At 45.6% G+C, this 13,391-nt stretch overlaps 1 protein-coding gene across 2 annotated transcripts in view; it reads left to right on the top strand.

Annotated features, from left to right (window-relative positions):
* Positions 1–4,721: 4,721 nt before the first annotated feature.
* The window catches only part of Shroom4 (shroom family member 4), a 188,872-nt gene continuing 180,202 nt past the window's right edge, over positions 4,722–13,391 (top strand). The window contains exon 1 of one of the 2 annotated variants that reach the window (XM_050130789.1): positions 4,722–4,958. In XM_050130789.1, coding sequence (XP_049986746.1) covers positions 4,842–4,958 — 117 coding nt within the window. In that variant the 5' untranslated portion in view covers positions 4,722–4,841. The remainder of the gene's footprint in view (positions 4,959–13,391) is intronic. The other variant, XM_050130790.1, reaches the window with a different exon arrangement.

The following is a 13,391-nucleotide window of genomic DNA, read 5'->3' on the forward strand; positions in this document are numbered from 1 at the left end:
TGTCTAGTTCCAGAACCAAAAACAACTTACAAAACACCTTGCGATTTTACTCCTGATAAGATTTGTTTTGCTAAAAAATGTTCTCTGTGCTCCCTTTTGCCTAAGAGACAAGTGACCTAGGGATAGTCTTTGGCCACCAACACTGGAAATTTTGAGGTAGCATTGGAGAGATATAACTAACAAAGTAGTGAACCATCTCTGCCTTGAGTTTCATGTGTCAAATGGTAACCATCATTCTGTCTTACTTTGTTTTTTCCCAAGGAGTTGACAAAATTCACCAAGTACTGTGTCCACAGAACATTAGATAACAGTCACAAAACACAGGTTAGATTGCTTTAATGTAAAAATTTGCTCAAAGGTAACGCTTTCTGTGCTATTTACAGGCGAGAAAGGGCTCATTTTTGTTCTTCACTATAGATTATGTAGGTCTGGCTTCTTTTTTACTTCTTCTCTGAGGTCATACTTTCTTCCCTTTCCCGTGCTGGCAGTGTTAAAAGAAAGAGATGGCTATTACCAAGGTTCTTTAACAAAAATCATTAAGATTCTGTGATTATTGTCCTTGGATCTAAGGTCAGGAGACATGCTTTCATTCCCGTTCTGTCCACCCTAGATCTCTCAACATACATGTCCAGCTCAGTCTCTTTAGAGTGACATGGAGGTTGGGCTACCCATACTCCCTGTTACATCAACATAGGGACAGAAGAAATTGTGGGTGCATTTGGAAACAGATGCACATAGATGCTCAGAAGGCAATATGGACCCTCATGCAGAAGACAGACGCCTGTAATATAGATATGGGTTGGGTAGACACATTTGGGGGGAGTGGTAAATGACAAATTCTTTTCCTTCCACTCCCAAATTGAGAACCAATTGATAGACACAGAGAAAAGATGAAAAAATAGCAATTTATAATGGTTACAAATCATTTTGGGAAATAGGAAGTAGGAAAATTGTCATCATTGGTTTCTTGGTGGTTCCTTTTAGCCATATGCATGTAAAAATGCCCCTATCACATGAAAGAGGAGAGAGAGAGAATGCACGCTATTTTATCAAAAGTCTTGCCCCATGGAAATGGTATGAGAGTGAAATGGAGGACACAGATTCCCCTTGTCCTGCAAAAAGAAAACTACAATATACAGATGACTAAGGACATTGTCTCAGGACACTTCTCCAACCTCCTTGCCTATTTCCCTTCCTCCCCTCCTTTCAGTTTCTCCAGCAGGACCCACATCACACTCACCTGTTGCCTAGTGCTCTATCGCTGTGGCACACCTCCAACTTTATATGGAGGGATTTTTTTAACCTTCATTTCTTATTTATTTCTCTATTTTACATCCCAGCCACAGTTTACTCTCCCTCCTCTCCTCCCAGTTTTGAGATAGAAAGTGCAGAGGTCGGTGAAGCCTCTTGAAAGGCCCTTGGTTCAGAAAGAGACAAGAGACTAGTACTGTGATGAGAAAAACTTTATTGAGGCACTAGTTTATAATCGGAAGTTTCAAAAAAGCTCACAGAGCCACGATTTTAGTCTTCTTCCTTCCCAGAAGGTAAACTGATGAATAAAGTGTAAATGAAAAGAAGACTTTAATCTATGTACTAAAATTATTTCACATATGCATACAATGCATTTTGAGCATTTCATTCCCACCGCCCCCAAACTATTCAGAAATCCATTCCCAACTCAGTTTTGTGCCTTCTTTAGTAACCCATTAGGTCCAGATTGTGCTGTCGATATCTTCAGGGGTGTGGGCCCATCCACTGGAGCATAGTGAGACTGCCAGGGGCCACACCCTTAAGGAAAACTGACTCTCCCTCCCCCAGCAGCCATCACCAATTAACAGCCCCTCCATTAGGGGAAGGGGCTCGGTCCCCTCCCACTCTCCTTGCCGGAATGTTGTCAGGCTTGATCCTGTATAGCTCTTGTGCAGGTCAAAGGGGTGGAACCACTTAGCCTGGCCTGTTCTAGCTGTTCTATTTTAGATACTTTGTTGTCCTCCTTGACTTTTACATTTTAGCATGATGCTTATTAAAAAGGTCATTATTTTTAATATTGTGTGCAGGTGCCTATGATGGCCAGAGGTGGGGAATCTTCCTGGAGGTAGAGTTACAGGTGGTTATAAGCTGCCAGACGTGGGTGCTGGGAACTGAACTTGGATCCTCTGCAAGAGCGTTAAGCATTCTTCACACTGAGCTATGTCTTTAACCCCTAGCATAATACTTTTAACTATTAGCATGACATAGGATTCCACATTCATCCCCCTTTTCTTCTTAGTTTAATGTTATTGCCAGTCACCACTCCTCTGTTGATATGCAATTTTCTGTTTCTACCTGCATTGGAGTTTCAACTTTTTTGTGTACACAGGCAATTTAACATAGAGTGAAGTCATCATCTGTGTTATGGTTCCATTGTGTGTGCAAGAATACACCTGGCAGCTGTTCTCTATTGCTGTATTCTTATTTGAGTTATCTCATCAAATCTTTGTTTGCATGCGTGCGTGCATGCATGTGTGTGTGCACGTATAATGTTCAAACCGTAGTTAGGAAGTAATCACAGAGTTTGTAAATTACAGACGAACCCAAAAAGGCAAGTAGCTCAACCCTTAGGATTTTATAGTAGAGAAAAGTGACGTGGTTAATACCACTTTGCTAACTAATGGTATAACCAGTTTTCTCACATCAGGCATGGTGGTACATTCTTACTCTTCCAGCTATGCAGAACTGTGAGTTCAAGTCCAGCCCTCCACTTTTAAAGTAAGACTATAAAAAATGTAAAAATGAAAGAGTAGTGTTTTTTTTCCAAAAAAGCAGAAAGACGTCTCCATTATATGTACAAGATGTCTATTATTTCTGTATTGTTTATGCAAAGAATGCAGTAATTCAACTTCTTCTCCTTTAGTGATAAAAAGGAGATAAAGAACCCACCAGCACTATGGAGTATGGCTTGGAAGGAAAATAGTTTGGTTCAAGGCTAGCTCAGAGCCTTGTTTCATATTAAGGTTGAGGGGATTTTTACTTTTTTTTTTCCTTTCCAAAGTGTTTTCATATGTATTATTTCATCTTAGTCTCTCAGTAGGTCTCAGAGGCAGCAAAGTCAGAACTTGTTAGCAAAAGTTTACAGATGAAGAAAATAAGATGGCCAAGACTTGGCTCAGTGATTTCTTCAAGGCCACCTCTCTAATTAGTGACAAGGCCAAGGTTCAGAAGCACGTCTCCTGTTTACAAATACCTTCAAGTCTTAGACACAAAAGTCTAGTAGTTCTTGGGTAATGATCATTCATCCTGCAGACTGAAGTTTACAGATTTCTAAATGCTAACACTGGGACCTACTGAGCTGTACTAAGTTAATTCAGTGCTAAGAGTGATTGTCTAGCACTCTTACAAGGCCCTGGGTTTGATCCCTGGTGCTGTACGACTGCATGTACACACATATCAACAAGTTGTTCCAATTCCTAGCATCAAAAACATTAATGTTTTAAGTCCTAGTATCAAAAACATGAATATAAAAAGAGGGGTAAAGGGAAATATCTAAAGGTAGAACACTTGCTTGTCATGAACAAGGCCCCAGGCTCTATCCTTAGTGCTAAATTTCTTTTAAAGGGATCAGACAAAGTAAGAATGCCCTGTTGATTCAGCGTTGACTTGTCAACACTTTCCCTGCTAGTGTGAAGCTCTTTAGAAAGTGACTTCCCACTTGTGGCTGCCGAGAAAACACCCTGAGAGGGGAGATAAACTGCTTAGGTCAAGGCGGAGAGATCAGCTTCAGATGAAGTACCACATTCATCTCTCAGGACTGTTCCTGTAGCTCTTACGCCTGTTCTAAAGGTCAGAGAAATAAGTTCAGCTAAGAACAGATGATTGGATAGTTTTAGGCCCCGTGTAAAAGCTGATTCTTCCAAAAGGCACATCGTGAATCGTGAATCGTGAATTGGCTATCTTATCAATGGATGCTCTTTCTTAGAGGCTTGTTTTCTGCTAGGCATAACTTTGCAGATCCTTGGCTTGGTCATCTCTGTGGGGCAAGTGCAAGGCAGTGCCAGGAGTCCTGGATGACTGGGACTCTCACAGGACTCCCATAGACACCAGCAGGGAGCTAGCTTATAACCAAGCAGGGACATCCTCAGTGTTCCTTTATTTAAACTATGCTCCTAGGCAATGTTCCATCATGACTCCACACAACTAGTGTGTCCATGGAGCAGCCTACACGCACAACCCCACTATATTTGCTGGTTCTGAGTGTCCTTTCCTTTCCACCCCTGTAGGCAAGGTACAGATTAGCAGTCTTGTAAGCCCCCTCCCCCGCTCCAGGACCTGGGTCTCAGGAACTTTTGAAGAAAAGGCACTCAAAAACTTGAAGGCGCTAATCAGAAAAGTGTACTAGGCCACGAGGGCCATGCACACTGACTTTCACCTCGGTTTGCTTGGACTGAAGGAGGGGCGGGTAGCTCCGCAGTAAAGAGGAGGACCAAAGAGGGGGCCTACTTGAATGAAACAATGTAACAATTGATGTGAGGCCTCGCCTTGCTCCCACTCCTCAGCGATCCTATAGGCGAGGTCCCAGAGACTGCCCCTCCCTATTGCTCCGTTTTCTTGTCCATTAAGCACCATCCCTCCGCCTCTCTTTCCTTCTTTTCTTTTTCCCCCTTCTCTTCCCCCTCCCCCCTCTCTCCAGCTCCGTGTCATTTCCTCCTAGGGCTCACTAGCTGCCTGAGCGTCTCCAGCCGGGAGAGTAGGCGGAGCGGGGCGGCGCGGCGCTGGAGGACGATGGTGGCTGAGCTGCTGGGGGCGGAGGCTCGGTAGCCCCCGCGGAAAAGGAGCCCGGCGGCGCCTGGCCAGCCGAGCCGAGGATGGAGAACCGGCCGGGGTCCTTCCAGTACGTCCCGGTGCAGCTGCAAGGGGGGGCGCCCTGGGGCTTCACCCTGAAGGGGGGCTTGGAGCACTGCGAGCCGCTCACGGTGTCGAAGGTAAGGAGCGCTGGCTCGCTCCTCACGGCGTCCAACTTTGAATGGGCTAGCGGGTGCGCAAGAGTGCGCCGGTGCGGGCCTCAGCCCCACTTGGCGACTTGGCCGGCCGGAGTCCGAGGGGCTGTAGGCGCACGGAGGGGGATCGTGCTGCGGGAGCGGGCTGCAGCTCAGTGTGGCTGGAGGATGGGACCTGAGCCACCCGGCCCTGCCTGAGCTGTGCGCGCAGTTCCACTCGCAGGGCACTGGGGCAGCCCGGCTCCCCCCACGACGAGGAGGCCACTCACCTCCGTGTGGGCTGCAGGAAATGGCGGCTGCTGGGGGTTCTCCTTGTTTCGGAGGCCCCTGCGCCCCGCAGGACAGCGAGGGGCTGAGGGCTCGGGCGGTGGGGCTCGGCGCTAGCTCTCCCTGCTCTCCCTGGGGCTGTCCTGCCCGAGGCAGGTTGCTGGGCTAGGGTCTGGCGCAGAGCTAGGGGGATGAGGCATTGCTGACTTTTCTCAGTCTCTTGTCCCGCAGCCGGACGCACACACACCCCGTGTTCAGCGCCGGGGCGTTGCTTGCTGCCGGTTTCACTCGGCCTTTTCCTCCCTCCTGAGTACTGCCCCGCGCCGGCGCGATTTCTTGCGCGCTGAGAAGTGTGGAGAGAACTTTTGTGCCGTGGAGCAGAGCTGTGCTGAAGTGGCCACTAGGGTTGGTTTGATTTAGGAGCCTGTGATCAGCTGGAACTAAGTTGCAGCTAGAGGCCAGGGGAGAGAAGCTCCCCCCAAGAGCTCTGGAACCTCCAAACCCAGGCGTCTTGAGTGGGGGAAGTGAGGGTGGAGGAGGGGGGCAGTTGGGGCAGTTACTGGAAGAGTGACTTGTAAGACGACTCACCTTGAAGCACTAGATTGCCAGGTGGAGGGACTTCCTGAACTTTAGCCCATTTTTGCTGTTGTTTTAGTTTCTTTGCACACTCAGCTCTCTCTCGCGCTCTTCCAAACCACGCAAACTGCAGTTGAGATTGTAGATGGCGGTTTTGGCGGGAGGTAGAAAGACGTAGCTTTTTTAAGGTAACAAATGTGACTATAGGGATTCTGTTTTTCCGTGTAGTTAACGTAGTACCTGGGCTGTGGGGACTACTGCCCCCTCCTCCATCATAACCCATGTTGCTTTCTCCATGCGTTGGAATGGCTTACTAACTAACTTGTGTGGACGTTCTTCAGGTGTTGGGGCAACGCTTTATGTTGCTCGGGTGTGAGTCAGTCAGCTCCGGCTCTCTGAGGTGTATTGAGGTAACATTTGGGGGGGGGTATTGGCAGGGACCTCGAGAGGACCTTTAGCCTCCCCAAACCAGGCGCTCTTCATCCAGTATTTGTAACCAGACTGAGATAGATGCCTTTGTACTGTACCCCTCACCTCCCCCCCCCAACACTTCCCTGGGTGTTCTCTGGAGCAAACTACTTTTTAAAAAAATCAAACGGCCCCACTGGAAAGACGGGTATCCTAGCCTTGAAGAATTTCTTCTAATCGAACTCCTCCTCTTCCCCTCTTTCTACCAAGGTCACAATGGGATGTGCAGCCCACGGTAGTCTGGCAGTTCCTCCCTTTCTTTTCCTCCTCGGGCCGCCCACAGAATTTTCAGTCGGCCTAGACAACCTGCCCTGGAGAGGTCATTTTTCAGTTTTGTCCAGGCTGACCCAACCTGCCAGACACCTCTGAGAGTGCTTGCTGCTGTGGTCCTGAACTGTTTTCTGAGCCCATAGGAGCATGGCAGGGGGTGTTACTAAGCATGGGGCAGCCAGCAATTTGTGGTCTGGCGTGGGGATTATTTGGGGGTAGATGAGGGTTTTCTTGGCCACACTGTGAAGGAAGTGCCTCGCGTGTGGAGAGGCAGGGTGCCTTTTAATGATTCCCTTTCTGCTGAATGCACACTTAGCCCCTATTATATGAAGGTTCATTATTACATGCACGGATATGCAGGAGGTAAAATCACTTTACCCATTGCTTTCAAACAGCCTGGCTCCTAAGAGTAAAAGCCAGGTATAACTGGGTTAGCTAAGATGTTACATAAAGGGGGTGTTTTTTTTTTTTCCAGTTAATGTTTGGCTGTTTTGTATTTTTTTTTCTTAGCAAGCTATGTTTCATTAATCCCATTTTCATTTTTATACTTTAATGCATTTTTATTTCATGAGATATTTCATTAATTCCATTCTCTCTTTTTTTTTCTACTTTAGTGTGCTTCCTTTATGCTTTAGAATAATCCAGCTGTCTCCCCAAAAGTCTGCATTCACTGGTGGCTTTGGGCTAGAAATAGAGTTGAACTAGCAAATGAAAACTATCTGGATTATAATCCTTGCCTTGTCATTCGTTGCTTTGGAATCCTGGGAGTACCACTCGCCTTTCCTGAGCATCCCTAGGTCTAAAATGAATTTGAAGTGGGCAGTCCTTAAATGGTACTATGATGGTTTGGTAGGGAACCCATTGTCCTAGCCCTGGCACTCTTTTCACCAGAACTGCTATGTAGTCCGGAAGATGGCTGTTTCACTTGCATCTGATGGCGCTGTGCAATGTGTGCTTCTCATCCCTTACTTCCTCAGCCTATCACAGACACACTGGGAGATGGTCAGGGAAGGCTACAGAAACCCGACTCTAGTGCATCCAGTGGCTTGCTTCAGTCCATCATGCTGTTTATTTACCGCGACCTAGAGAATATCTTGATTTTGGGGGGAGAACTACAGGATGTGAGAAACATGGATTAATAACCTTTAGGGGTATATCTAATCTAGTCTTCTCAGCCTCTAACTCCAGTCATGTTTTCCATGCCATGAAGTCCTCCATGATGACTGGATTTCAGGTATACATTAATGAAGTCTGGGCCCAAGGAGGTGGGGAAAGACTGTTTTGGTAACTGAATAACTTAGGTTTGTGAAAGACAGACGAGCCCAGAGCCATGATAGAAAATGGCAGCAAACCTCCTTTGGTGCTGGGGAAATACAAAAGTAGTTTTGGTTGGGATGATGTGTTGCGCCTGCTTGGGAAAGGTAAGGCTATCAGGGAGATGAAGGACATTGAGAAAGGGTGATTGGCGGGAGGTGTGGGATAGGAAAGCTTGCTTTCCATTTGCCATGGACAGACTTTTAGACCCAGGAATGATCAGGTTGGGAAAATCATCGCAGATGTCCAGAATTCAGCTGCCTGATTTAGTGAGACTTGTATAGCTATCTGTTGATAATCAAATGACAAAAAGTGGATAATTAAGTGGTTTTCTATTGATAATCAAGTGCCAAAAAGAGCAGTTAAAGCCAATTGTATTGATTATCGCAAGTTTTAGGAGGTAGTTTATGATTTTTCCATATGCTCTGGTAGTATTACTGAAGTCATGACAAATGAAAGAAGATGACCATGAGGGAGTGGTCCTTTGACCTCACCACGGTTAATTTCTTTGACTAGCTTCTCATACTAGACCAGGGAGGGTATTGTTGAATGAAATGGGGATTCTCTTCTAATCAGATGTTTCTGCTTTACTGTGTAGGGTCCTTATCTACAGTTTAGACAGTTTAGATGAAGGTAACATTTTGCATTGGAAAATAACTTTTGGGGGGTAATAAGTGAACCTTGCAAACTCTGGCACCAGTGAATCTGTATCATATAGGGTCTTTTAGAGGCTACAGAGATTCAAGCAGTATCCTTCTTGTGTGTGGAAGAGATAGAAGGAGGAAAAAATTGAACTGCAGCCTAAGGTTCCTGGGTTCATTTCAAGTTCGTAAACATGTGCCTTTAAGTTAAACAAGCATGGAGAAGAGAAAGGGTAGGGACCAGTGTCCGATGCAGGGAAAGGAGGAGGAAAACTAGGATGAAAAGACAGGACAGAAGATTGTGCTCGCTCACCCAACAGATTTGCATTTTTTCTGCCCTGTTTTTTGGTTAGGTTTCTCAATTTGGCACAGTGAGTCAAACGGGACCTAGTTACTGTTCTCTAACAAAGTGGGTGGCGTGGGAGAGGAGTCTGCAGGAGAATGCCTACATAGCATGCATGGATATTCCCCTGCCATTTTACCCCTGGCAGATCCAAGTCACTATTTACAGAGTGCCAATAGGCATGCCTGACTCATGTTCACTATCACAGAAGATGTGAGAATGACTTTGATAAACCCTTTGCTATCCTTGACCTCATACAAAGGCAGGGCCTGATCTTCAACTTCTTCGTAGGCTCCACTGCTTCCCACTCTACCCTGATTGCTAGACTCACAGAAGGAGGGAGTTGAAACTTTAAAGGGCATCCCAAATGATCAGATTCAAGCTTTTCTTGTGACTGTGCTTTTGAGCCCCCGTTGGATGCAGAGGTTATATAAGCAATGATATACCTTTCAGATAGTTCAGCTGCGTCAGACCTAGCCCCACCCCAGCAAGGGCCTGGCAGTCCCCAAAGTATCTTCACAGGGTATGGACTGTAGGAGATAAATACAGTCTGATTGCTTATATGAGTCCTTCCCTGATCTTCCCCACCAGAATCTACGAAGGTGTCTACTGCATCGGTTCTATGACTTATTTCTGCCCTCCTTCCAGAAAGGACACAGCATGTGGGGACATGGAATAGGAATCTATCCAAAGATAGAAGAGGAAGGCAGATCACGAAGATTGTATAGTATGCCTTGTAAAGCTTGGCTAGCCATTGCATACATAGGCTTTTAGGTCCTGTCATATGTAACTTGCATACATAGGATTTTAGGTCTGATAGATATACCCAGTATCTTGCTGATTTATCCTCTGAAGGAAAGGGGGCCATGCATGTCACAGAATTTTCCCTCTCCGAAACCCTAAAGACAATAGCTCCAGCTGGAAGACACTTGAGCATTGTTCTTTAAACAGTTAAAATGGTTTCCCCTTGCTTTTCCCAGAACCCTCTCCAGGAATTTTGTTAAAGAGAAAAAGAGACAGTTTCAGACGGAGACTACTAGTTATGGGGCAATTATCATGAGAGGACACGACTGTGCTTATAGTTAGGCTTCGTCCAACCAGAGGAAAAAGTGCGGAGCCATCTGTGAGAAGTTGATGAAGAGCAGTAGAGATTACAGGAAGGCATGCTCCCAGTGCTCGCTGCCACCATGTCCCGAAGGGCATGCTTAACTCGGGGCTGCTGGACTGCTGCTGCTCCTGGTGGGACTCGGGGACTGAGTCTCAAAGTTTTGGGAAGTCACCTAGTTTAAGATCATTAAGGAACTTGCTGTGGAGGATGTCTCTCTGATGCGCTCTCTACTGATCCTGGGGGAGCATGTGCGGATTTAAGCCTGTCCGTTTCGCTGCTGTCAGGTCTTAGCTGTGGACAGTTTTCCCCCTATGTTGAACTGCAAACATTTCTTCTTGCCTATACATGGGGCTAAACTCTGCAAGTTTGGACCATACACAACAATGATGCTTCCTCTAATGTAGAAAAAGCCCTTGAGAGGATGAAAAAAATTATGTGCTTCCTTAACGTTTTCTTATGGGGTCTGAGATTCAGCGTTCCCCTCTGTACTTTCAAGAATAAGATTTATGGACTGTCTCAACTCTTATGGGATCTGAGGTTACTCTTCCCACTCTGGATCCACTCCACTGTGTGTTCTCTCTCTCTCTCTCTCTCTCTCTCTCTCCTCAATTTCTGGTGCTCAAGATCAAACACAGGACATTGTGCTCTACCACTGAACTATATCTCCTACTTTTTTCTTAACTTATGGAGCCCACAACAGAATATGGCAACTGGCGAAAATTATAAAAACTGAGACTTTTTTGTGCTGAGAATTGCTTCCAGGGCCTTTTCCATGGTAAGTATGCCTCCTACCACTGAGCTTCATCTATAGACTATTCTTTTAAAAACATACAGCTGAGGGCGCGAGGTGTGGAAAGATGGCTCAGCAGTTAAGAGGGCTTCTGTTCTTGCAGGAGACCTTGGTTTGATTTCCATTATCTAAATGGCAGCTCAAAACTATAACAGTTTCAAGGGATCAACCTTCTTCTGACCTCCACAGGCTCCTTTATGCATGCTCACACACCCTCATAAGTATTATTAAAAGAAGGTATAGCTTAGGGTGATTAGGTTTATCTGGTGGCCCAGTCATAGAAGGTCTGTGTCCATGTCTAATAGTTGAAGGAAGTACTATACTTCTGGTAATCACTACTTGTCTAGGGTCCTTACATAAGCATGGAGGAAAGCCATGTGATGAATTGTGTGCGTGTGTGTGCGTGTGTGTGTGTGTGTGTGGTATGTATGTGTTTGCAAGTGTGTGTGCTTGAGCATGTGTGGAGGTCAGAGGCAGACGTTGGATTTTTTTCCCCTCTGTTCTCTACTGTATTTTTTGAGACTGGGTCTCTGAGCCTAGAGCTCTTTCATTGTCTGGACTGCTTGGCCTTTGAGCCTCTGGGATCCATCTATTCCTGACCCTGCCCCAGTGCTGGGGTTATAGGTATTCATCATCCCGCCTGGCTTCTCTGTGCGTACTAGGGATCTAAACATGGCTCCTCGTGCTTACACAGCAAACACTTTACCCACTGAGCCATCTCCCTAGCCACATGTAAGACATTTTTGAGTGACAAGTTTTATCTCCTACAATTAATGTGGAATTTCCCCTGCTCCTAGCCCAGAGCAGCCATGAGAAAGACACTCAATGGGAGAGGAGACAGAAGGCATAAGACTTGCCTTTATGGAGCCTATCTATCTAAATAAAGACCTCATTAAATTACAGAGGAGGAAATGGCATTTAATAAATGCTGTCAAAATCAAACTTTGGATTTTTTTAACCTGTCTGAACTTCCCTCCTAGGAAAAGTAATTATTTCCAAAATTGAAAATACCAGTCATATGTGACATATAAGCAGTCTCTCATATATATATATATATATATATAGTCTTTATGTAGAGGTTTGGATATGGAGTCTCTGCCCCATGTCTCATTAGATATACTGCTGTTGACACAGTGGTTCCTGCAATTCTGGGGTCTTCTGTTTGCATCTGAAATAGCCACAGAAGTTACTCCTGTTGGAGGACTTAGATTTACAGGCTTTTACAGATCTATCTCCCAGTATTTCACCATTTATCACCTGATCTGGGAAAATGCTTTTTTTTCCTCCTGAAGCATAGACCAGGGAGTGGATCGGAGCAGGACTTAACCCTCATTATTGGAGGACGATGGGTCTAAAGGAAAGAGAGTTGAAGTCTAGAAAAGATGTCCACAGTGACCCTTGACAATTAGTTGTCATTAGGCTCATTCAGAATAATTCTAGAGAGACCTATTTAATCCATAGCTTATGGCCAATGAAATTATTCCACATAACCATACTGTATACTATTTGTCTATAAGAGAAGGTATTCAGGTCTGGCAGTGGTGGTGCATGCCTTTAATCCCAGCACTTGGGAGGCAGAAATAGGCAGATATAGGTGGATTTCTGTGAGTTTGAGGCCAGCCTGGTCTACAGAGCGAGTTCCAGAACAGGCTCCAAAGCTACAGAGAAACTCTGTCTCAAAATAAACCCACCCCCAAAAGAAGTGGTACTCAGAGTTCCACGATGCTTACTTATACAAGGTATTCTTGGAAAACATCTCCAAGTTATAGAAAAGCACCCTAGCTAGTTCTGCTACCCAGATCTGGGTGACTGTGGGATTTCTGTTGCCATCAGTGCCTAATGTCCTCAGACCCTCCCTATGTGTGCTATATTTCCCTGCAAACTGACCTCCAGGTTTACCTGAGAATTATCTTGCAACCATTTTGGACTGAGCACGTTGATAATGAGATCACTTTCTCTTAGCATCTCTAAAGCCAGGTATTTTGTTTCCCGCTGCTCTTTAAGACACTTATTTCTGTCAGACTTTAATTAAGTCATCAATGAGTAAATTGAAATACATTTGCTCATAGCTAAAGATTATGTTCTAAGGGCTGGAATGAAGTAAAATTTGTGTCCTCATGTCCCTTAGCCACCTTTACTGCAAAGAGGCAAGTGGAAAGGTAGTCACGTGTCTTTGTTTTGCAAGAGATGATCTGGTTCTTCCCCACACCACACTGGCATGTTTATTTGGGCAGAGCCATCCTGTTGGGGCACTGAAGTGGCAAGGATCAAGATGACTTGTGCTCTCAAAGTCATTTCTAACCCCTCCCTTTTCACTTTGCTTTCATACCCTCCTCTTTCAGCGTGTCTGTGACTGTACCCAGCGACAGAATGAGCACTTCCTCAGAGAACAAGACTCAGTTGTCATTCATCTAAGCCATCCTTATTTTATGGCCAGTCCTCACTTCCCAGCCTGCACCCACAAGCACTGGTTGTTACAAGCTTACAGTTTGGGCTCTCTCATTCAAGGGTCATTGGCTCTTTGTTCATTGGCTGCCCTGCCCTCTGTCCAAACCCAGTTTCCCCCTTTGGTTACAGTGAGCTCTTCTACTTGGCTATGCCAGCTTTGTCTGTCTTGGCTCATGCGTGCTTCTAATAGGAG

This window comes from Alexandromys fortis, unplaced genomic scaffold (assembly GCF_014885135.2).
Source record: "Alexandromys fortis isolate MF-2015 unplaced genomic scaffold, M_Fortis_MF-2015_v1.1 scaffold_357, whole genome shotgun sequence".
NCBI lineage: Eukaryota > Metazoa > Chordata > Mammalia > Rodentia > Cricetidae > Alexandromys > Alexandromys fortis.